Source organism: Schistosoma mansoni, chromosome W (assembly GCF_000237925.1).
Source record: "Schistosoma mansoni strain Puerto Rico chromosome W, complete genome".
Classification (NCBI taxonomy): Eukaryota; Metazoa; Platyhelminthes; class Trematoda; order Strigeidida; family Schistosomatidae; genus Schistosoma; species Schistosoma mansoni.
Genome location: NC_031502.1, coordinates 30,342,249 through 30,367,717, shown reverse-complemented (window position 1 = coordinate 30,367,717; position 25,469 = coordinate 30,342,249). Strand labels below are relative to the sequence as shown.

The 25,469-nt window shown below is 36.7% G+C and overlaps 1 protein-coding gene across 1 annotated transcript; it reads left to right on the top strand.

Moving 5' to 3' along the window:
• Positions 1–21,218, top strand: Smp_155390 (hypothetical protein). The gene is made up of 9 exons (XM_018789326.1): positions 1–71; positions 2,974–3,278; positions 3,834–3,978; positions 4,169–4,404; positions 4,450–4,596; positions 8,780–9,046; positions 15,168–15,547; positions 20,011–20,133; positions 20,902–21,218. The coding sequence occupies exons 4-9, from the start codon at positions 4,182–4,184 to the stop codon at positions 21,076–21,078; spliced, it is 1,317 nt and encodes a 438-aa protein (XP_018654781.1). The 5' UTR covers positions 1–71; positions 2,974–3,278; positions 3,834–3,978; positions 4,169–4,181; the 3' UTR covers positions 21,079–21,218.
• The last annotated feature ends 4,251 nt before the right edge of the window (positions 21,219–25,469 follow it).

Genomic DNA, 25,469 nt, shown 5'->3' with positions numbered 1-25,469 from the left:
ATTTAGAGTTCTGGCGCGTCCAAGCGCAGTTCTGACTTATTTTTCCTCACTGAGGTCCCGTGCCTTATTACGTTAGTTGTTGAATCCTTATCTTCGTTGCATGCCAAATTTATTAAGAGATTATGGTGATTTATTTGTTTATTAACCCCAAAAGCTGACGGACTGAGAGGTATTGTTATTTTAATCCCAGTCTCCAACTTCGGAAAATGTTTGAAGTATTTTCTGTAAAGTTGTTAGGAATTCGGAGAATCCACTACTTCACATGCTTTATTCCTGTTCGACTTATGATCGTATGATAGTTTTATTTATTAGTGGGGACATCTTTGTCACCTAGTGTATTTGTAGTCTAGTTTGTGTAGTTTGTTAAATCGTAGAGGTGACTAAGTTTTCGATCTCCATATTTCCGAATGGTAAGACCAATTAGCAGTCGTCAGGTCTTATCCGTCTACTCTCCTCAGTACGTGAGTACAAATATAAACTTTAAGCAGCTTCAAGGGTAGTATAACTCACTCATTAGGTGTGTTCCCTCGCAGTATTTTACGCGAGTTATGGGGTCTGTGTATCAAAAGTAAAAGTTGGAGATTCCGGGTTTTTAACCAAATTTTTTGTATTTACACGATTTATCTGTGCTTTTTGTTGCCTTTTTGGGTTTCATCATTTTACTCTTCAACCTTGCCCATTTTTAGCCTCAAATATCATCGTTTGCACATATAGACTTTTGTTAACTTCCATCTCGTACCAAGCAAATAGCGTGTTCGCTGTGCAGCAGTCTGCTCTACTTTGTGGATATAAACCATGGGGATTAAGAATAATGAGTATTTGTAAGTAATTGGTATCCGGTCATAGTTGTCTTCAAAGCGTCGCGTGCTTACTTTCGAACCACCAAGTGAGCTGTAGTAAAGTTAGGGATAGGGTACAAGGCGAACATAGCAAGCTGGTTGGTCAGTTAATTAGTCTTCCACAGATGTAGTCAAGACATGTGTTACGTGTACTTAACTACCGCTTTCCTCGACGGGCAATGATGGTTGATGTAGGAATAGATTGAAAAAAAGCCAGAGGTAGACGAACTGAAATGTAGCATCAGTCCATGATTTCATGAACTGAGCCACGTTTGCAGATGAAGATTACCTGGTTGGGGTTCACGCGATTATTGCAACCAGTGTTTGGAGATGCTGGACATGGCTCAGAATCATTCTCAATGGCACGGGTATATTCACTTTTTGTTTTCCCTTAGAGCCTAGTCCCGGTTAAACTTGTTAAGTCGAACAATACGGAGCCTCAGACTGATGGGTCTAAAATTCGGTAGCATCTTGAAAGTCATTTTGGAAAAGCACCTCAGTTAGGGACAACAATCACTACTCACCATTAAAGTCGAATAACGTTATCCCATCTGTCTACTGTTTTACAATGTCTTTCACAATGGCATGCTATCAGCAGTACTGAAGAAAGTAAGTGATCGTGGTGGTAATGTCACTTGGGAAAGAATTTTTTAGCCTTGAGTATATTGATAATGCCGTCTTGTCGTACAGTCACATAATAGTTACTCAAATAGTATCTGTCAGCTGGTCAATACCCGTAATTATGACATTCTTCAGAAAGTGTGATGAGTTTATTGATTAAGTTCGTAAGATTTGGGAATTAACAAAGTATTAGTCGCATACTTAATAATTCAGCAAGTGACTATGATTCTGTTTGTTCTTTGCACATATTATTGTGATTAATGTGTCTATCTGAATTAACAATCCGAATGCAATTCTATAGTGACAGTTCTCGTTCTCAGTTTCTAAACTCATGTATGAGCTCTATTGAATTGTGATTGATACGAATAAAATGTTGACCGTTTTCTTACTTGAGTTGTATTTTTTTAATATTATCCTGGTTATTACTACTACATGGTTTTCTCTGTTCTTTCACAACATCATTTCGTTTTATATGGCGCATCTTGGTGATCTTATATCAAGCTTTCACTTTGCAAACAAATTTGTGATGCTTACATCATTGTTCTCACATTATGTATGTTTTGATATTATGATGGTTAGATTCCATGTGTAATTGTGTTCTTCAAAGTAGCTGTTTTTTTTTAATTCGAACTCAGTAGCTTGATATTCTGAATAGCACTACAAGCAATCCCAGGTAGCAGTTTTCTCTATATCTTATATGCTGTAAAATGTTGATTAAGCGTAAATGTATTTTTCGTGGTTTGGTTTTAACATTGTCTTTTGTAGATAGTTTCCATTCCATACCAGTTCTTGCCAGGAATCATTGATTTCATAAAAATATATTTTAACGTCCTGTTACTTAATAATGTCAGCAAAACATTTTGCTTCCAAAGAAAAAGTATTGTCTTCGTAAAAATACTAGTTTTTAGTTATTCAAAATTTTAAAAGAATTTCAAGCACGGTTTAATTCTCCGTTTCGACTCGCTGAAGCGACTAGATGGTGTGAAAGCTACTTCATACGTGAGGGTGGTAACGTCGAAACTGTTGGCGTGTTTTTAGAATTTATCATGAGCCTGGGATTCGTTTATCAGGTCGACCAAAACGTTTTCTTTTCCAGATACTAGTAGGATTTTATTTCTTCCCAGATATTTTCTTAGTTTTAATGTAGAAAGAATTGAGGAGTTTTTCAGCACCTTTTGCAGATCGATAGACGGAAAATCCATGGAAGGTTAGTTTCACTTTTTCTATAAGGTTTAAGTTAACCTTAGCTGTTAGTTGGTCAGGTCTTTCGTTCCGTACTATTTCCCTGCTTAACAATATATCAAAAATCATATTAATCTGTGGGTCCTGTCACAATGTTATATAAACTGGGGGTCTTGTGTTCAACTTACTGTTTAATATTAATGACAGATTACAAAAGGGAAGCCATGTCTAACATTCTGAGTACTGTAGATAGTAAATGAGTTGATACAACATAATTGTTCAACAAGACTCGCTTATGAGAAATATTTAAGTTTCTTGTTTTTTGTTATAGATACGTAAGTAAGCTGTGTTTATTGAAGTGGCATCATTGTAAATGGGCCTTTCTAGTTCAAGATGATTACGGACATGGCCTTTGCTCCTGTTTCCTTGTTTGTCTTCGAATATGTTGTTAGATAATATGATGGGTCAAATAATTCCGTACTTATATCGATCTCAAAATTAAGTGAATTGGATTAAGTGGGATTGTGTAGATCGCGTATTGCAATAAACTCTTCGTTTAATTCCAACTGCAGCATCACTACCCAGAAAAGTGTTCTAATCGTTACTGGCTAGAATATTTCTTCGTAAGCTTTGGAAGTGAGTGCTAGATTGTTTGCTCTAGGTAACTTATATTTATCCGATCATACATAAACTGTTATTCTATGTAATTAACAATAGTTCATTCAAAAAGAGTAAAATGCTAAGGTTCTTTAATTAAGTTATGTGATGGTAGGATTGTGTTTATTTATCGTTCGGTAGATAATAATTCATTCTTGTAATCGTATTAATTGATACAAAGAGTAATACTGGAGTTAGTTAACTTGTTCATCTGGTTGTATTTCACTGTGCAGTAGTAGTATAGTGATTAAAGCCCTCAACTTCTACTTATTTATTTGTCGGTTCGAACGCCGCTTCGCCTACTTTGATTTAGACAATCAGATATTATCTCTAACCTTCATATAAAAGGGTATGACTTAGAGCTGAGTACAACTGAGTTGCATCTATTTAGTCTAAATTGAGGCAGTTTAAAGTAACCAATTTTGACGGATTTTATTTATGCTGGACTACTATGTGACAATTTAAACCATCTGCATGTCGAATATTCCTACTTAATTTGATCATTAATAATGTTTTCTATTATTCATTATATAGGCCTAAGTCAGCCAAAAAGTGCTGATGAGTCCGGTATCCGATCTATCTCTAATTCTCAGGAAGATGTATTTGAAAATAATTGCTGTTGTAAATCTGTCTTAGCCAATGCAAAATCTCATTTATGGTTCGAAGAGATAATTAGACGGTAAGCTACTAAAAAAGTTAGTTTATTACACTTAAACTTTAAAAGTTTATAATCTGACTTATTCGCACAAAATAAAACACCAAGGAGTAATGGAATAATCAGTTACCTACTTGATAATGTAGTTGAACATTTGAATTTCTTGTTAACACAGTTTTTTCGTTTTTCTTCATCTTTATTTTTATGTAATCAGTTTGTCCTGCGTGATGGAAACAGATAGAAATGAACTGATATCGATGATGGAATCTTCAGACACTGATTCATCTACCCCATCACTGCCTCAAAAACCTAATGATTTTTTAATAGATATTGGTACTGCCGCTTACACAAACAGTATAGCGTTAGAAAATTGGCATAATTGCTTAAAAAATTCAACTGGGGAATTAGTCAGTCACGTGGCTATTACTTATCTAGATGCATTGTCCAAATGTAAGCATCATTAATTATGAACTCGAACTATGGTTGTTTTTATAGGGCCAAATAATATTGGTCATCAATCAAAAGTTTGTGAAAGGAAATGTCTACCAAATTCATTTCTGTCCATGACAACTTCCCATTTGAAAAACTTCAAACATTACTGCATCCCAAAGACAGCAGAACTACTTCTGGATTATATTTTTTGTAAGTTGATAAGCTTGATATGTATATTTTAATCTACCAGTAGATAAGCTTCGCACTTTTTATAGATTATCATTTGTTCTAGGTTTGAAATTGAACAGTAAGAGTAAGATAACTAGTATAATCGAAATATTGTGTTTATAAGAGACGGACTTTCATTTATTGTTTATTTATTTAAACACATTGATACAAATGAGCACCAAAGTAAATATGTTTCACTCAGTAAAAAAATGAGATGATGGAGAGATAGAGGAAGGTGACTATAATAAACAAAGTAGTAAATGAGTAGAAATAAGTGAAAAAGCGGTAAATAATAAGAAAAACAGTGCAGTTAAAAAAATACAGTCAGAGAAAATTTTTTCAGTTAAGGAGGTTCCTTCCACTTTCATGAAGGAAGCAAAGAAAATCACAACAGGATCACCACTGGTTTCTGTCCTGAGCCATGTTTGATGACGTTTCAAGCCATTTAGTTGCACTATCTCTAGGACTTCGACCAACCAGTCGTAAAGAACTGATACCAGTCCTGTACAGCTTTCTTTCATACCCCGGCACCGTGTCATAAACTGACCACCTCAGTTTTTCACCCAGTCTAAGTGTCAGCAAATAATGCGTGACATAGAATTCACTGGGGCGACATTTGTTGCACATGTCCAAGCCACTGAAGTCGGTGTTTCAAGATAGTGACATCAATCGAGTTGTCACTCTTTCCGAACTCACGTTGCCGAACTTCTGCATTACTAACATGGTGTTGCCATTAAATATCTACAATCCTTCGAAGACAATTATGATCAAACGCAGAGGGTTGTTGCACATTATCAACTAGGAGAGACTAGGTTTCATAAACATAAAACAAACTTGCTCTTACCAACGCGTTCCAAACTTGACCTTTACAGTCAGACTAACACCAAGAAGCTGCCGAAACGACCCAGATTGTCATAGACCACTCTAGTTTTCACTATATGTAAGTTGATCTCATCAATCACTCCATCACTAGCACTCAACTATCCAAATACAGGAACTTTTCAACTTCCAACTACTCACTACCAAGAGCGAGCTTAGGGTTAGGGTCCTCTCCGTCTTGTAAAAGTACTTTGCACTCTAAAGGTGCAAAGCACATGCCATATGTATGGACACTAGTTGTCAGCTGATTAAGTGCAGATTACATAGCTGGAGTATCGTTGCGCAGTAGGGCAATATTACCTGCATACTCAAGGTCAAACGTTTTTCTTCAGGTAACAGATACACACTACCATTACCTATTTGCCCACTGCTCAAATAGAACAATGAAGAGAGGTGTTTTTATGCCCTCACTCTGCCTGAGGTTTGTATATAGGGCCTTCACGATGTAAATAAACTTCTCAGGCACACCTTTCTTCAATAAACAATCCCAGAGAACAGTCCTGTCCAGAGAATCGAAAGTGGCCCTGATATCACTAGGTACAACTATCGTCAGCCTGCAATAAGTATTGTGGTGTTCTTATATTTTACAGAGGGTGAAGATATGTCCAATACATCCTCGATCAGAGCGAAAATCAGCTTGCTCCTCGTGAGTTAATTTTTTATGGGTTTCGAACAGTCTGCGAAGAATGACGGAAGCCAATAGTTTAGACTAAATTGAGAGTATACTTCCAATATTTTAAGCAGAGGTGGATGGTGGCTTGAAATGCTTGTGACTTACTGGAAATATCGGGGAAATATGCACAATATGCACATATGCCGGAAGAGACTAATCAGTTACAGTTCTTAACACCAATGGGCAGATCCAAACAACCAATATATATGAATTATCCTCCGACATCTGTTGCTTAGGTGATGTAAACCCTTTTTAAAGACAGGGAAAACTGTCACCTCATTCCAAGATGTTAGGACATTCTTTGATTCCTAAACATTTGCAAACAACTCAGTCAGTTCTTTAACCAGAAGTTCTTCACTATTTTTAAAAGGGTCAGTAGGTAAGTCGCACAGGCCTAGTTATTCGTGTCGTTTCAGAAGTCGAAGATTCTTTGCGAATTTCCACGTTAAGTGGGTTAATCAACACTAACCAGGTAGGACAAAATAGTCTAATGGATGCCACCGGGGCAACAGAACATCTGAATTGCTCTCCGAGGAACTCTTCTCATCGTCCACGACGTTGGTAGACGTTATTAGTTAGTGTCCCATCAGACAAATAGGCTATTTCATTTACACCAGACTTCTTGCTGCTAAAATGAGTTAAAAAGGCTTTCGACGGTTACCAGATGCATCTGCTGTTTCCAACTCAATAGCACACTCTGACCACTAAGTTCCTCGTTCCTCACTCAAGCTTTGGATAGTTTTTTATGTAAGAATCCAAATTTACCGTCAAACTTGCGGTTAGCAGGAGTAGACTGACGTATCTCAATAAGTCGTAACAAGCCTGTAGAAACCCAGTGCTTACAAGCAGAACATTTCGCAAAGCTGCAGGCGACTTTACTTGCTGTTTTCATGACGTCATGCAAATGCAGCCAGTGCCTATCCATACTTTTCAGTGGGTTTATAGCTAGCCTTAAACCTACCTTGGTTTGATACCTCATTGCATCGAAAGCTGCAGCTGACTTCCTTACATCTATCCGCTTAGGGTGACAAATCTGTTGGGAACTGAGACGTTAGTTAAGATTAGCTCAAACGAGTGCATGATCAGAATCCAGATAAGCACTCCATAAAAAGCGGGAGTCTTGTGCAAAATCACAGCAGCGGTAGCTGATCGCTATGTGACCAGTATGACCCCAGACTTAAGTTTCAGAGAGAGAGGGGCTTCAGGTAGCACATTGGCGATGGCTGTGTTGAAAGTTGGTGTTGGTCAGAAACAAGTTGTAGTCTACGCAAAGCCGTAGGAGACGGTCTCTACTTTTTGATTTGCGGCCAATGAATTCCCACTGACTATCCAAAGGACTGTCGTGTGTACCTAGATACCCAACCTATGCATTCGAATCTCCGGTTAGCACCACCATATCAGTCGTACGAGCTTTCTTGAAATCATTCAAGTGTTCATAGAAATTATCTTTGATCTCATGCGGGCTTTGTTCTGTCGGGATGTCCGCGGAGGTAACGAAAAGGAGTCGTTCCTCAGACCGATTTCATACTTTGATGGAGCCTTATAATCTAACAACAAAATGGACTGTTAATGAAAATTCATTCGATTAGTTCTGAGTCTGCTCTAGGACTTAGTGAGACACCAATGCGAACCAAACTGGGCAAGCGTATTACAGATTCCCCGGATTAGCGCATATAAAACGAGGTTTAAGACTCTATTGATGTAGAACAAATATGTAGTACTTCACTGGAGGCTTGAAAACGGGTCCAGGCTAGACAACAGATGTTGATCCTAATACTTTCATAAGTCATAGCTAAACCTATCTGTTTCCCAACTTGCATTAGTGTGCAAATGGTCAAGGAGACCCGTTTTAATGGGATACGTGGTTTCAAAAAGGCTGATTCAAAATTCTCATTCGGTGTTATTATTCAACTTCCGATCATTCATTGACTTGATAGGACAGAGTTTCCACTATAGGCGTACCACTATGTAAGTTGAAAAATAAACGTAAACAGTGGGAATGGTCAAGACCAGAGGGATAAAGAAGCCTAAAATGAATTTATATGTAGTTAAGTACTTCCAATGGTCGTTTGCGTAGATGAGAGTAAGCAAAGCGTTTTCTTCACTGATAATCGCCTCCATAGTTGTGTCGTCTGATTTAGAGATCTAATCCACAGTGCAGTGGAGCAACGTCATGAGGTACAGTCCCATGGTAACCGATAACCAAGAATAGGTTCGCACACCATCTAATAAAAGTTGTGTTTTCAGCCTCCGAATACTTTGCATCATTCATGAGTTGTCTAATTTTACAACTTGAAATGAATCTATTTCCAGAAGAGCTTTATTTTCATAATCAGTTTGCCTTTATAGTAATTAGGCTATTCGTCTTTTTTAAAACGTTTTCTATAAATCGAATTATATTATTCATATTTTGTGGATTAATGATTATTATTGTCTGGAACCTAAAGCTATATCATATCGGGGATCACTCGTAAATCGTTTCTGTAATAATTAAACACAAACCGATATAAATAATTATTATTAGTAATCAGTTGAATTTTCATTTATAGTGGGACAGTCTAATACCTTTAGTTCTTTTTGAGAAAAGTAATGATTTGTGCGATTTTTTTTCAGCCAGCTGTCCAGATGCAAAACTTTTAGCAACAATGAATAGCCTTCTTAAAGGTTGGATTAATTCCGTTTCAAGTAACGCCAATGATTTGAAGCTGTTTGAAAAGACATATTCTCCTAATGTGATAAGTTCACATGGTAGTGATAAAAATAATCTTCAAAACATTTCACTCCCACCTTTAACAACACCTTTAAGGGATACAAATAATTTGCATAAAAAAGTCTATGGACATTCATTATCTAAAGCTTTTACACCTGACGACAACTCATGTAAGTTTATATATGTATTTTATTATAATTTTAAATGTGTATTATAAATAGAGTTAATATGTTACTTTATTTTGTACCTAATAATTATTTCGACTGAGACTTGGTGCTTGTACAGTAATGTGTAGTTGAATATTTGACCTAATTATCCTAGCTTATCGAAAACACTCGGGAGTTTTTTTATCATCTGTTAGTCTGTGTTTCCATTATTCTCATTTCTTTACGCATATTTCTTTCAAGCGACACCTGTGTTTTATATCCATGTCGGAGCAATGGAATCGCATATAGCGTCTATCTTTAGTTATGCCTTTAGGCTAAATGTTCCTTTTATTGCATGTGGTTTAGATGGGAAAGCTACATTTCAGTAATCATAGTCGAATAACATCACGAGATTATTATGTTCAATAGAAGGAAATTTGTACGGTGTTCATCAATTCAGAACGTTTTATGTAACATCCATAGTAATCATTCAATGGTGAATACACATTTAAAGTAGAACTATGGTTGTCAGTCACTTCCATAACCATATATAAATTAACTTACTACTGTGTGACTAAATGTGTAGACCAAATACAGAAATTTTTATTTCAACGCACATGACAACGGCCGGACTCGGTTCATTGAAAGTAGACCTGTAGACCTGTCAGCAACCCTTTTCGCAATATTATTGGGAACAACAGCATCCTGTGTCACCTACAGTACACAACTGGATTTGTCTAACTGTTCTTTTTCTGGGGTTTAAGTCACGCTCATTATTCAAAGACTATCGATATTACACAGGGGCCTAAAACGAAGTATATGGAGGTAAGGTCAAACTTGCTACCTTGTATTTGAGGGTTTAATGCGTAGTTATTACTATTATTCTGCGTTGCTAAAGCTTGAACATTTCAAGAATGAAAATAAAAAATGTATATACAAACGTAACTTCTTGTTATTTGTTAACTTTGATGTATGATATTTTTCTCATGTTATTTTTTATCTTGTGAGCTGGTTAAACTACACGTTATTTAAATTGTTCGACCTGATTATGTTTCACGTTTTAATTTATCATTGTAAAATATAATTATCTCCTCTTTTTGCTATTATTATGATTTCCCTGTAGTCACTGAATACCATCCTATTTCTCCGATTATATACTGTCAAAGATTCCATGTAAGGGTATCTGATCCTGGTCACAACTGTGAAAATGTAAGCCTACTTTATTAGTATCAGTGTACTTTAATGACTATACATGTTTTCATTTTCGTACACTGAATTATTTTGTGAATGAATCGATTTCATCTTCTCAAATACATGACATTTGTTGATTCATTTATATTTTGCGATTGTTTTCAAAAATTTAGTATATGAGCTTGATACGCGTTTACTTAATCATTTAATGAAACACCATTGAAATGATAACAGTTACCACTTTTTAAATTGGTTTTAGTTAGTTTTCTCATTTATTCTCCTATGTTTGAGAAATAAACGGTAGATGAACTCTGGATGTAATGTACTGTAAATGGTTGTGCAAAGTCAAAGCTGTCAAAGGAATTTTCTATACTATATTCGATGTGTCTTATTATTATCATTAATAATAATTATTAACCATGTATTCCTGACCATTTCACTGAACACATGAGAATAACTGATGGAAAATTATTAAGTTTTCCTATGATATAATTTCATTACGTGTATAAAACAAAGCTTTTTTAGTTAAGTTAAAAGCATTTAATAATTTATTTATGAAAAATAATAGACAATTCAGATATTGGTGAAAACGATGATTGGCCAGTGATTTGTTGATCATTCACATCATTTTCTCATGTTTAATACATCAGTATTTGTATTTTTCAGTTTCTTTCTATTTGTTACACAGATTAAATTGTATTTTCCTATATTCAAAGTTATGAACACTACATCTGATCATTTAAAAAAAACGAAATTAGTCAAAGTGAATTCTAGATAGGTAAAATTCTTTTTTAAACACTCGTGTAAAATCATGTAAACATCGAGTCAGTCGTCATGAGATTTTACTGTCTATTTGTTTCAATTCAGTTAAGTGGTATGTTAATTCAAACGCGGAGATCAAGAAGTCACAGTGTTTCTGAATCATCTCATCAGTGAGTTAATTTGCAAAAATATGTATTATGTTGTTAACTTATGATTTAAAAGATAAGAAAAATATAACTTATTTTTTATCCGAAATTAATATTATGTTATACAATTGCTAAAGGTCATCGAACAGCTGTTTCGTTATATCTTGAAATGCTTGACAGTTATCAATCTACCACATCATCATTCTGTACGACACAGTATTATTTCGCTTATCTTAATATAGCATCCTTTAATCCATAGGGTTTCTTTATCTGTAGTATCATAAATCAGTGGCTTAGTGATTAAACGACTCACTTTTCAACCGTTTCTTTAAAAGTTCAAATAATGTTCCTGTTACGTCTGCCGGTTGTGAACGCTATATTTGCTTCCCTAAGCTAGTTCCGTATCCCCGAGCTAGAACTATACAGCAACTTGAAGACCAGAGAAAAGGCACAAAGTATGAGGGAAGCGCTTTACTACAGGATTCATGTATGTACAGAAAATACAGAGGTTTTATAGTAATTAAGAGACCTTGAGTTTCCATAGTAGCAGTTTGTTAAACAGCCAATCAGGATCTCGTTATTTTAGTAGCATAGCTTCTAATTAATCGCTGATTGGTTGGGTCTCTTTATGAGCCTCTGGAGGCTCTGATAGAGTTTACTGTAAGCCGACTTAACAGTTCCATCTATAACAATTGAGATTGCCGGGTAATATGTCTAACCGTTTCATCAAAAATATGACTTAAGGTCAATAACGCGAACCTGTTCTGGTTAATAAGTTAAACATTTGTAAAATCAGAGTATCACCATGATTATTTCCTGACGACTCTTTTTTCCGCAACATACGGTCTCATTTAGGGTTACTTGTAACTTGAATATTTTACAATGATGGTGTCAATAAGCTTCTAGAAGACAAACCTTCAGGACTTGTGGTGAGCACAACAAACCGATTAGAAGACATAGATTTTTACTAGATGATTTTGTGTGAAGGAGTACGGTTTCAACAATACATGTGCAGCATACAGTTTTTAATATATATCTTACAGAACAAAGGCTTGATCTAATTTAAACGGCCTTAGCTGTTCTAGGGTTACTGCCAGTCCAAAAGCCCGGATGAAGGAAGAGGGTTAGGCGTGAGGTCATCAACCCTGTTCCATAGAAAACAACATTGTTTAAAAAAACGCTGACTAGAGAAAACGACTCAAACCATTTTGGTTGCCCTGAGAGAAGAGGCATCTTCATTCAGAAGAATTATGACACCTCATAGTAGAAGCCGAGGTTCTTCGGGAGTCACGAGGCCGATGCCCCCTCTAACAACCAGAGCAACAATTAATATAGGTACATAAAATGTCCGGATAATGCAAGAGACTGGAAGAATCGGCCAAATAGCTTCGGAAATGAGGAGATACAACTTGTTGGTGCTCGGAATGAGTGAAGTTGCTTAAACCAAAGCTGGGCAAAAAAGAGTAGTTTTAAGGGAGGTGTGTTGCAATTTAGTCATGAAGTAGTAAATGCTTCGCACACGCGGAGAGTTTCACTGATGCTATCCAAAGAAGCATGAAAAGCATTTATTGAATGAGAATTTCATGGATCTAGAATCATCAAAGCATCCTTCAAAACAGAGAAGTAGGAGATCACAATTAAGTTTATCCAGTGTTATGCACTCACCAATGCTATCACTGACGACGATAAAGAGCAGTTTCATGAGAGGCTACAGTCGATCGTAGAAAAGTGCACAGGAGATGACCTGATCATCACACTACAGGGAACCAGATTGATCATATCTGTATCACTAAAAAATTCAGAAGATCAATGGAAGACGCATGAGCAAAGAGAGGAGCTGACATAGCTTCAGATCACCACTGACTGGTGGTTGTCAAGGTGAAACTGAAGTTAAAGAAACTCTGGACAACTGGGTAAACAGCGTTACAAAGGTTCAATACAGCCTTCCTTCGAGATACTGTCAAACTCAATCAATTCAAGATAACTGTCAACAACAGGTTCCAAACCTTACAGGATCTACTGAAAGAAGAGAAAAACTACTATGGAGGATAACTGGATAAGGGTCAAAGAATCAACGTGTCGGGAAGTCCTGGGCCACGAGAAGCATCATCATAAGGAATGGATTTCTACGGCAACCCTGGACAAGATTCAAGAAATGAAAAACAAGAAGGCGTCAATTAACAACAGTCGGACAAGAACAGAAAAGGTCAAGGCACAAGCTGAATACATGGAAGCAAACAAGAAAGTGAAGAAGAGCATTAGAGCTGACAAGCAGAAATACATAGAAGAGCGAGCGACGACAGCGAGAAAAGCTGCAAGAGAAGGAAATGTGCATCAACTATATGACACGACGAAGAAAGTGGCAGGGAAATATGGTAAACCAGGGAGACCGGTCAAGAAGAAAGAAGACAAGCCAATCACGGAAACTCAAGGACAGAGGAACAGATGGGTGGAATACTTTGAGGAACTCTTGTGTAGGCCAGCTCCATTGAATCCACCGGACGTCGAAGCAGCGTACACATACCTTCCCATAGATGTCACTTCAAAGATCGAAGTAATCGAGATGGCCACCAGACAAATCGAGAGTGGGAAAGTAGTGAGACCCGACAAAATACTAGCTGAAGCGCTGAATTCAGACATAGAAGTAACTGCAAGCATGCTTATCGTCCTAACAGGATGGTTTGGGAGGAAGAACAAGTGCCGACGAACTGGAAAGGAGGACATCTCATCAAGATATCGAATAAAGGAGATCTGAGCAAATGTGAGAACTACAGAGGCATCAGTTTGCTGTCAATGCCAGGAAAGATTTCAACAGAGTATTGAGGAACCGGACGAAAGATTCAGTTGACGTCCAGCTTCGAGATCTAAAAGCTCGATTCCGTAAGGATTAGTCGTGTACAAATCAAATCGTGACACTACGGATCATCGTTGAACATTCATTTGAGTGGAACTCATCACTATACATCAACTTCCTTGATTATGAGAAAGCATTTTACAGTGTGAACAGGAGGACCTTATGAAGCCTTCTTCGACACTATGGTGTACTTGAGAAGATCGTCAACATCACCCGGAATTCATACGACGGACTGCAGTGCACGGAGGACAGCTGACAGACACATTCCAAGTGAAGGTTGGTGTCAGACAAGGCTGCTAACTCTCCCCCTTTTTCTTTCTTCTTCTGGTTGACTGGATTATGAAGACCTCCACATCTCAAGGGAAGCACGGAATACAATGGACAGCTCGGAATCAATTAGAGGATTTGGACTTGGCAGATGACCTGACCCTTATATCCCATACACACGAACAAATGCAGATAAAGACAACTAGTCTAGCAGCAGCCTTCGCAGCAGTAGGCCTCAACACACACACAAGGCAAAAAACAAAATCCTCAAATAAAACCTAGAGGACACCAACTAAATCATACTTGATGGAGAAGCTCTGGAAGAGGTGGAAACTTTCAGGCGCCTGGACGGCATTATTGATGAACAAGGTGGATTAGATGCAGACGTGAAGGAAAGGATTGGCAAAGCACGGTCTGTATTCTTACGGTTGAAAAACATATGAAACTCAAAACAACTGTCAATCAATATCAAAGTGAGAACCTTCCATACGAACGTCAAGACAGTCATACTGTACCGTATGGTTCTCAGATTTTGCTAAGAGATTCTGTAATTTTGTGTTCACATACATTCAGTTGTTCCCACTTGTGTTCTTCTCCACTACAAGAGTACTATCGGTAAATTTCACACACATTTTCGTCCACTGAATTTCGTTTATGACTTTATTTTTCTTTAGTTATGTGAAAAATGTGTGGGCTAACAGTAAGTCTATTAGAATAGTCATATCTATCTTTTTCATAAGAATACAAATTTTATATTCCATAACCGAATTCTTGGTTTTATTCGGCACAAGCATTTTATAACCTTGGATACTTGCTAAGTACACTTCTGAAATTTGAGTTTTGGTATTTTTACCTGTACTCTACATTTATATAGTAATCACATTTACTTTCAGTGAGTAAATTTACCTCAACGGATATACCACAGCCAATCATCAAACAGATTCTGTTAAATCTAGCAATGAGCGTAATTTGCCTACTACCTCATATACTCAACACTCGGATCATGGTGCATATTGCTTATCTAATCGGACACCCAGTGATCCAATATCGTCTATCCAACACCATTGGCCGATCATGGAGAGTTATAATTTAGCTCTTGCTTGTCAGCTAGTTTTACTTTTTTTGCCACCTGTAATGTATTCCCGGTTAAAAATAATGGTTGGTTTATTACGTCGAGTTCTATCAAATCATGAACGCTTAGCTTTGTGGTTGGTAAACCATGATTCACGTGACAATATTGAAAATAAGTCTGAAAACATTTTACCATCCGATACTCTATCGTCGTTGGAAATTACATTGCATGTGGTAGGTTTTCGCATATATGACGATATCTGTTTTTTTTTAAATAAACATGTTTCGTCTTTGCGGCAATAAGTTGATTTCACTTATCAAATGTAAACTAACTCAAATAAAGTTTATAGTACATATAGAGCTAGTGTATGTATTTGTTACTTAACCGGAGAACAGTACAAAATGTTTTGGATTTATACCTTTAATTGGGTGTGAAGTAATGGATTGTGTAGGGTCCTGAGTCGTAAAGAATCAATAATTGAAGAGTCTGGTTGATATGATTTAAAACCAACCTCAACAGACCTCAGATGCATGATGTAATTATTGTTATTCTTTATGCACTATGTTTACTCTTACTCATATTTGATGTTTTAATATCTTTTCACTTCTGCCGTTTCTCTATTTCTGCTCTGTTGCATTGTGTGACATTTTAAACTATTCTGCGTTACTGTAATGTTGTATTTTGTCGTGTTTGTGTATCCTAATTACAACTGTGTATAACGATTTGTCTTAGTTTTATTCAACAATTGTTTTTGTCCAAATGCAATGTAGTCTCATTTTCATGACTTTGGTTCATTCATAAATTAAATTAATTCAGTCGGCTAAATTTATCAACTGCCTGACAAAAAACCATCAGCACCACTACTGCCACCACCACAACAACAACATTAAAAACAACCGTTCATTGCTAATTGAACAACAGTTCCATTCACACTAGTATTGTCATATACAAAACTCAATGTGTTTTATTCATTCCATTTTTTTTAACTCGCTAACCAAGTATAAGTTGATGAGAACTATTTTATATGACACTTCATTCAAATCCTACTAATATTACCTGGTAACTCAAGTGACATTAAGTGGATCCCGTGGATTCCGATCTTTACTATACTGCCTAAAATGCTAGTTTTCCACTCATTATGTCATCTCTGTATACTTAGTAATCTAGTCACCATTAGTGCAAAAAGGTATGTGTGAATAGATCTCGAGAATTATATGTGCACCATTTCTCTTGTCAAGCTCATGTGTTAGTCGTATAGCGAGCATTTTGTATATATCACCTATCGGTGTATGGCATTTATAGGGATAAAGTACTTAAAGAAAAAACTGCGGTTGTTCATGTAATTTCTATCTGAAAAATCTTGATGTACAAATTTGTCATATTTTTAAAATATTCTAATTTTTCCTCTTCGTTTTGTAAAAGAAGGACTTTTTCTTAACCTATTATTAATATTTCATGTATTGGTTTTTTTCTTTAAATAGCTGAATCACACGTTCTTTTCTAACATAACCTCGTCAGTTCCTTTTCAATACAAATCACCATTTGTTTAATACTTGTATTAGTAGAAGTAGTATGATATCTTGACATGTGGGGTTGTACGTCCATAATTTTCGAAAAATACATTTGTGTATGTAATGTTAGATGGACAATGTGAATAAATTTTTTCTTTACATATGAATCTGTTGTCATTAAAAAAGTCAAATGATTCTTCTTTTCTTCTGTTAAGAAAGAAAACGTTTCTATTGTAATTATTAGATCTCATGTTTTCGGTGTAAATGCGTTAAATTCCGAATCAGATTTTACATTAGCTTATAATTTAGTTATGACTTAGGGTTCAGTAGTCATTTTATGCAGATGAGTTGGTGTAAAACATGTTGAATGTCAAAACACCCTCTCTAGTGCACAGTAGTAAAAAGTATGTCTTCTACTCTATCGACACCTTAAAAATCAGTGATAGAATTATGAGTTCTAGTCACCAAAAATATCTCGGTTTTTAAAATTTTTATGATATTTTATATTTCGAATATACGGTTTTATAGTTATGTGGAAATCTTAGTGTAATACGATCAAACATAAACAAATGACGAAGCATAGTGTAGATGTGTATTTACTATCTGCATAATTAAGGAACAATCAAATTTAAATGAACTGTTACTAACAAAACGATATCCCTAGCAGTAGGAAGAAAATAAGGGGAGAGAAAGCAAAGGAAATGTGTAGTAGCATTATTATTATTACCAAAACACACCATTTCGTATTAATTGGAGTTGAACAGTGGATAGTTGTAGAAATTAGGGACGTTCGTTCCGTCCCTTTCGGGATTTGTCAGTTGGGTGTACTTGCGTCCCAGTACTGGTGTTTACACCGGAGCTCTAACCCGGTACCTTTCGCTTAAAACTGCCGGGGCGATAATCACTCACCTGATGATCTCATGGCGCTTAATCAGAAGGTTTATATTTCAGTCTGTGGTTTGATATTGTCTGATGTGATCATTCTTTTTTTATTTCCCATAGAAGCACGCATTGTGCGTGCATGTCATACAGAATAAAATTTTGTTATGCTTTTGTATCAATTTATGCTGAGATATTTACTTTTCAATATGTTTTTCCCCAAAGATTGTAAAGCACTTCGGCCCACTACTTTTACGTGTATCAAGTGATTCCGCTGTTAAAAATACTGTCAACAAAACAACTTCACGTATTCGTTGGAGAGAATGTCTTCTTTGTTTATTACTTTGCGACCCGGAAAACTTCCTTTTAACATTACCCAATGGTTTACAGTCTTGTTTACGATCTGTAAATAATAATAATAATAATACAACAAGCGATAATATTAAAACAGAACAAGAAAATATTCTACACATTGAAGAGGTTAGTACTATGTTCATCATCAAGATTTTTTGTAGCAAAATATTCATGACCGAATTATATTAAAAATGATAATAATTTTTCTCAATTATAGTTTGTCGAATTATTGTCGCTACTTGCAATCAAGTGTTTTAGTAGTATAAACCCAGCCATTCATATATTTTAGACTTACGTCAATTTTATTACTTGTAGCGAGTAACTAACTTTCTTATTTGTTCATTTTCGGTCGATTTAGCTTATTGGATTAGACGGTTTCAAGTCACAGGGTTCAAGAAAGTCCCAATTAGCTTGTTCATCATCGTCACCAGAACATGTATCTTTGCCAGCATTTACTTCATTAATCAAATCAGCATCCAGTACTAGTTTACAAAGTAGATTGTTAAAATTAACTAGATCACGAGATAGTCTCATCAAATTTGCATCAACTCCTACGAAAAGTGGTAGAAGTAGCAGTTTACAAAACTCTCCGCGTTCTACCGATACTTTTAGTTGTCGTCGTATATTTGATGAAAGTAATTTAGATATTGGAAATCTAAGTATAAAATCACATTCTACACTTTTTATCAGTGAAGAGTCTTGTGATCGGTTTGGTCGTTCCGGGAACTGGAGTGTAGAAAATTCTCTGCCTGGTTCACATTCAAGTATCTTTTTTCAGGTATGTACATGTTACTGATGTTTCGGTATTAGGTTTTTCTTAATTACGTTTATAATCTACATGGTAGTTTTCTGGGGTTGCAGCAACATCTTGATGGGTTCATGTTCATAGTTTGACCCTATGTAAGTCAGTCTCTAAAGTTGTCCGTAAGCTTTCTTTATCCACTTGTCATGAAAATAGGTAAAAATGTTTTATAAATTCCATCTAGACACTGGGAAATAGTAAAACTGGTGTAGTAACACACAAATAAAGTATAATTTACCTGGAGATAGTAGCAGCAGAAAACCTCAAGCAATCCAGAACCACTGAACATATAATTCAGAAAATCGTTTAAAGTGTTGTTTTGCGTCACATTTTCAAGTCACTAGTTGGTCTTTACTATAATCCCATAACCTGAATGTGGTTCCAAACTTTTCATGCTCATGAAAATGAGCCAGATAAACCTCAAAAATAGTAAGATTACTGACTAATCCAATGCTATGATCGTTCAATTCAACATTCAATTAGATTTCGACGAATTCATTTTATAAAATAAAAGAATGCTGTGTAGTTTTGAGATATCATAGTAGTATGTCATTAATTTTATATAAAAAATCAAATATTGAAAGGTTATGTAGTGATCAGTTATTAATTATCTCATTATAGTATCCTATTGTTATATCTTTGCTCAGTTTTAACATTTGTTCAGTATTAAATCATTTAAATGTAATCAAAATCACCGTAAAGGAGATCTATGTATAAAAGTAATATTTTTTTTACATGAAATATCTCCGCATTTGCAGTCTGTTTTATCTTCTTAATGTTTTGGGGGTTGGATCAAGAGGTTTTGGTACATAGTGTGGAAGAGTAATTGTGGGCGTCCCCCCAGTTGCGATCACCTTTCGTTCATTACTACGTTAGGTCTTGGATACCAAAGATCATAGCCTGTATTGTGTTTAAACAACCTGACGATTGTTGGTATACCTCGCTGGCTAGTGTTAGCCGGGGCAAACCCTTGGTTCGTTCTGATTATCCCCAACCAGTTTGTATTTCTAAAAGTTCATGAAGCGTTTTTCATTTTCATACCTCACCGTTTATGATTTTTTTGAAGTAAGAATTGTAATACTATTCATTAAAATATTTCAAAGCATAAATATCCATAATTTATCTTGGTCATTTCTTTGCAATTTTATAGTCTGATCTAGATCCAAAACGATTAGCTGCATTAGGTAATACAGCTCATTTGATCAAGCTTTTAAATCAAATTCTCAATGACCGAGAAATGAATCCACGTAGAAAAATGAAATGTCTTCAAGATGTGAGTTCAAATTAATTTTGTTTATGGAGTACTGTTGTTTCCTACCATTTTGTTTTCGGACAACTATATTTTATTTAGAAAAATCAGAAAGATGGCATGAGTTGTTCCTCGCAAAATATTGTCTAAGGTGATGTGTTACGAACAACAGTTTATCTCAGTGTATTCGGCAGTCAGGAATTACGTTTGTCATTCACTCATTCTTTTCTCAGTCAGTCAGTTACTACGTAGGACCAGGCATATTTATGCATCGGTGCAAGTTGCCATACCTCATTAGCACAACAAGATCAACACCGGATTCATAGAAGTAATTAGTTTAGTGGCGGTAGTACATAAAAGATAGGTTGTATGTAAGGATATAGTATAGGACAGAAGAAAGTTATGAAGCAAATTTAATCTCAAGGTTTAAGGGAAGATGAAGAGTGTATACACCTACGCCATTGTGATCGATTCTGAGTCATGTCATCGAGAGTCTCCAACCATTGGTTACGATAGTCACGCGGACCCCAACCAAGTAGTCTGCATCTGCCAACATGGCTCAGACTAGAAGTTAGTGACTTCAAGCACTAATGCCACGTTTTGGTTTGGCCGCCCCTAACTCTCTTCCAACCACCCCCTACACTAGTCAGCATAGCGCGTCGTAGTAATCGGTGTTCATCGTTTTCTGGTATCTTACTGTTAAGAATGTACAAGAATTAATCCGGACAGTTTTCTCATTTCCTACATTTGTTATTTAATTTTCGTTACTTGTTTACATCTTTCAATGAACAGTTTCGCAAATCTCATCCAGATGTATTTTGGTTACGTTTTGGTAATGAAGAGAAAGCATCCAACTATTTATCCCGTTTACAACGTCGTATTGATTCACAAACTCAACCTAGTGTTTTTGAGAGGATTACAAATGCACTACGTCGTCGACTTCAGAGTCCTGTCAAGCAACAGGATTAGCATCAGAACAGCTTTTATATCTTGTATTTCGATTGTTCCGTGTAAACATGTGAAAAGTTGATTCGATTGCTACTTTTCTTGTAAATGATCGTATATATCGTCTAATATTTTTTAAAATCCAGATTATATAACACTATTTTTCTAAATATTTGGCTTTATGTTAGATGAAGTATAATATGTAGTAATTTACTGTTGCTATATTCACTAAAAGCGTAAATTTTAATGAATTCTTAGTAACAGCGTTTTCCAAATTCGAATTCAGACGATTTCAACTTACAAATTAAGCATATAACTTGAGATATTTCTCTAAGTAGTTATCACTATGTATACAAAGCGTGCATTGTTACAAATTGGACTTCATAATTATCACTCAAGTTATTTTACACAGCAATCAGTACTCATAAAGCTATAGAGATACACGAACTTCCTAACTGTTTCAACAACTTATCGGGAAGGATGAGTACAAACAAGTTGCTTCTAATCTTGGAGAAATTCACGTTTTGATATCGCTATGTCATTTCTGCACCTTTCAGCTGTGATTGAGTAACTGATGTGACAACGTTCAGCAAAGTGATAATTTGTGCATATTTTCCGCTCAAATTAAAAATATTAGTTGGAATGTATTCAATCCATTTAAACTTCATAGTTTTCGTCAATGTGTATATTATTATTATAATCTACGTGTTGAACAACCAACCATTTATATGGAATGTAAGATCTGGTACATATGTGCATCGGTTCAAGTTATCGCACCCCATAAAGGCAGCGAGATAAAATTGTCAGGGAAAATCCCGACAGTAGTAGAGTCAATAACAGTGTTAACGGTAAGAGAAAATATTAGGCACTCAAGATATGATTCAAGGAAATATAAATTAGTGAAAAAAGTTTATGAGGAATATAGAAACTTAGCATCCAAGGGAAGACAAAGAGTGAATGTACCTGCGCCATTGCAAATAATTCTATGCCGCTAACCGTTGGTTACGAAAAGCACTCACACCTCCACCCGGTAGTTTGTATTTATTTGAAAGGTTCATCCCAACAGTCAGTGCCTTAGTTTGACCATTCCTAGCTTTTTTTTAAAAAGCTTGTGTCCCGACCACGTCAGCCGACGAGTATTTACTGCTTCAGTAAATTAGTTTTCTTTATCTAATGTCCTGTGTGCAACATCGTCATTGTTCACTCTAAGGTCCCGACATTCTACAGGAGTGTTTCGAAGGCTTCTATGATCAAATACTAGTAACCTACAAATATCCTTTTTTTTAAGAGTCACGTTTCACAGCCATAAAGACAGCGAATCGTTAAGCCGTATACTCGTTGTGGTTGGTAAACGAACATCTTGCTTACGCTACAAGTGACGTTACTCAGCCGAGACTTCTGAGTCTGTACATAGATTTCACCAGGCCACTAAAGCTGATGAGACTCCCAAGGTTAATTAAAGTGATCAACACGCTAGATTACCTCACTCCCTATCATTAGTTTAGGAATTGACGTAGATCAGTCCTGAAGAAACTTTCTGTAGTTAGGAGAGGCACATTCAAAACATGCTTGCATTGTTGCTCAAGAGGAGCAGAGAACTTCATTTTGTCAGTGTCTTCAGCGAATGGGATTACGGTATCTGTGTATTCTAAACAAATCTGATAGACCAACCCTTGATAAGTTAGATAACAAAAGCATTACTACTTAAAGTATGTTTGTGATCAAAGCTAACGCATACCGCTTGAGATTCGAAAAACTGATAACACTTCACTTTAACTCGAAAAGTAGTGCTTGAGTGAGGAGTTTGTACACTGTTGGGTTTACCTTGGTACGCTTCTCAGTGTCAAATACTTCAACAAAACATCACGATCAGCGTAGTTGAACGCTACCTTGAGGTAAAGTAATAAAACTGTAGTTGGGCGTCGGTACGTATGTCTATACTCTGGAACCTGAGGAAAAGTGGATATTTGGTCATTACTTCAAAGATCAGGTTTAAAACTACCCTGGTTTTCCCGTGTCTGTTCTTTATGAACTTAAGTTGAGTGATGTATGATCATAGAGGCTAGTGTGTTACACGCTACATGCTTCTTTTGCTATCACAAGGGAGTCTATTCTTTCTTACAGACTGGAACAATCAGTCAGATAGGATTATGTTCAGTTCCCAGACTCCAGCTAATATCTCACTGCGAAAATGTAGTCCATCGTTGGGTCGGTGTTGGAGGTCACTTCGTCAGACGTAGTTTATCCTTCAGCTAAAAGTTGATGGATGCCAGAAAGAAATGGTTGTTTGTGCGTTGTTGCAGGATCCGCTTCCCGTTATCTATTTTGTAAGCCCAGATACCGTAATATATGACTGTCTTTTAGTTTTGTATAGTATACCTACTTGGACGTTAAAATCCTGTAGTAAAATTATCAAGTTCAGCGTGTGTTTTAGAGGGAAACAAGCTTTCTATCAAACTGATCTTGATCCGAACTGCAGTCAGAGAGAGCGTATGCAGAGAGGACCAGGAGGCAACAGGATGTCTTTTTGTGTCCTTAATGTGCCGTTAACTCGGACGGCGCACAGGTGACTTTATAGGAATTCAGTTTGCGAGAGAGTGTTTTACTGTACCTACTCCAGTTCGGTCATGTATAGTAGAAAAAGAATCTCCAGATACACGAAGAGCAGATCACACCAGTTCTTTATATAGATGAAGTGTGGTCAAATGGACGCTTGTTGTCTTATGTGATATAAAATAGGAATATTGATAGCTCCAGGATGTAGTTCAGAGCATAATTTGAGACCATTTCGTAAAATCGAACTGTAAGCTTTGGTGATTAAGTCATATAAGTGATGAATACATTTGATCGTGATAAAATGCCTTGAGTACTGTTGGAGGTGTGTGGACAGTTGTCTCTCCTCGGTTGACTGCACTGTGATGAGGAATTTCCTGAGTTATCTGTAAAAAAAAGGAGTAACAGTAGACTTTGTGAATTGGGAACGTAACCTCAATGCATAAGGGAAAACTGCCTGAGGTTAGTTGCGTACGGTTCTTAGTGATAGTTTTAGATGTCCTAAATCTGCACGTGCAAGCATTAGCGCGGGCGACGAAAATCCGTAAGTAACGTCAAGTGTGCTATTTTTAGGGATGACACCTTGTATTTTCTTTCCGTTATAAAACAGTATAGTTTGCTATACAACTTCACTCTCAGCCAACTATCGTCATCTGTGATGTAGGCGAGATATCCATCTACTAATCAAGGGCCGAGTCTACTGCGCAACAGTTCTCTCCGTTCTACTTCATGGACGTGAAACATGGCCATTAGGAATAGGGGTTGGTTGACGAGGTAATAAATATTCACCAACTAGTGTCGTTTGGACATGTATTACGTATGTTCAACCACCGCATACTTCGACCGGCAATGTTTCGGGTGTGGGAGTAGGCTGGAAGAGAGCTAAGGACAGCCAAACCAAAACATGACATCAGTCCATGAAGTCACTGACAATTGGACTTAGCCATATTAATAGATATAGGCTAGCTGGTTGGGGTTCATGTGATTACCTGGACAATTGGTTAGAGACTTCACATGACATGGCTCAAAATCGTTCGCAATGGCGCAGATGTACTTGTTCTTTGCCCTGTCCCAAATTATGAGATTCTAAATTCCTCAAAATCTCTTTATTTCACTAATTTATATTTTCCTCTCGAATCCTATCCTTAATGCCTAATCTTTCCCATTACCACTGATACTGTTATCATCTCCACTATTCTGGGGTTCGGTCTGACAATTTCATCGCTGTGCTAATGGAGTATAGCAACTTGAACCGATGTACCTACGTACCAGGTTCTACGTTGTGGTTGACTGACTAAAACTTGGCCTCCTCGAGTTAAGAGACTTAGTATTTGACCATCGTTATCTCCAAAGGAATGCCGACATCTAGTGGCAACACCATGTTAGTAATGCAGAGGTTCGGCAGTGTGAGTTGGGGCACGGCGATTATAATTCGGTCGGAGTCACCACCTTGAAACACCGACTTTGGTGGCTTGGACATTTCCTACTAATGTCGCCTCAGCGAATTTCGCATTGTGCATCATTCGTCGGCCCTGGGACTGGTTGGAAAAAGCGGTGAGGCCATTGCATGACATGGTGCCGTGCTATGAAAGAAAGCTGTACAGGACTAGCTTCTTTCGGTCTTTGTCGACTCCCTGGTTGTGGTTCTAGGGATGGTGCAACACAATCGCCATATATTACGCATGCCCAACCACCAATTACGGCGGGCAGTGCTTACTAGTGTCGGATACAGTTAGAAAAAAGTCATGAGTGGCCAAACCAAAACGCGGCAGCAGTCCATAAAGTCACTAACTTCGGATTTGAGCCATGTTGGTAGATGCAGACTACTCAGTTGGGGTCTGCGCGACTATCGTAACCAATGG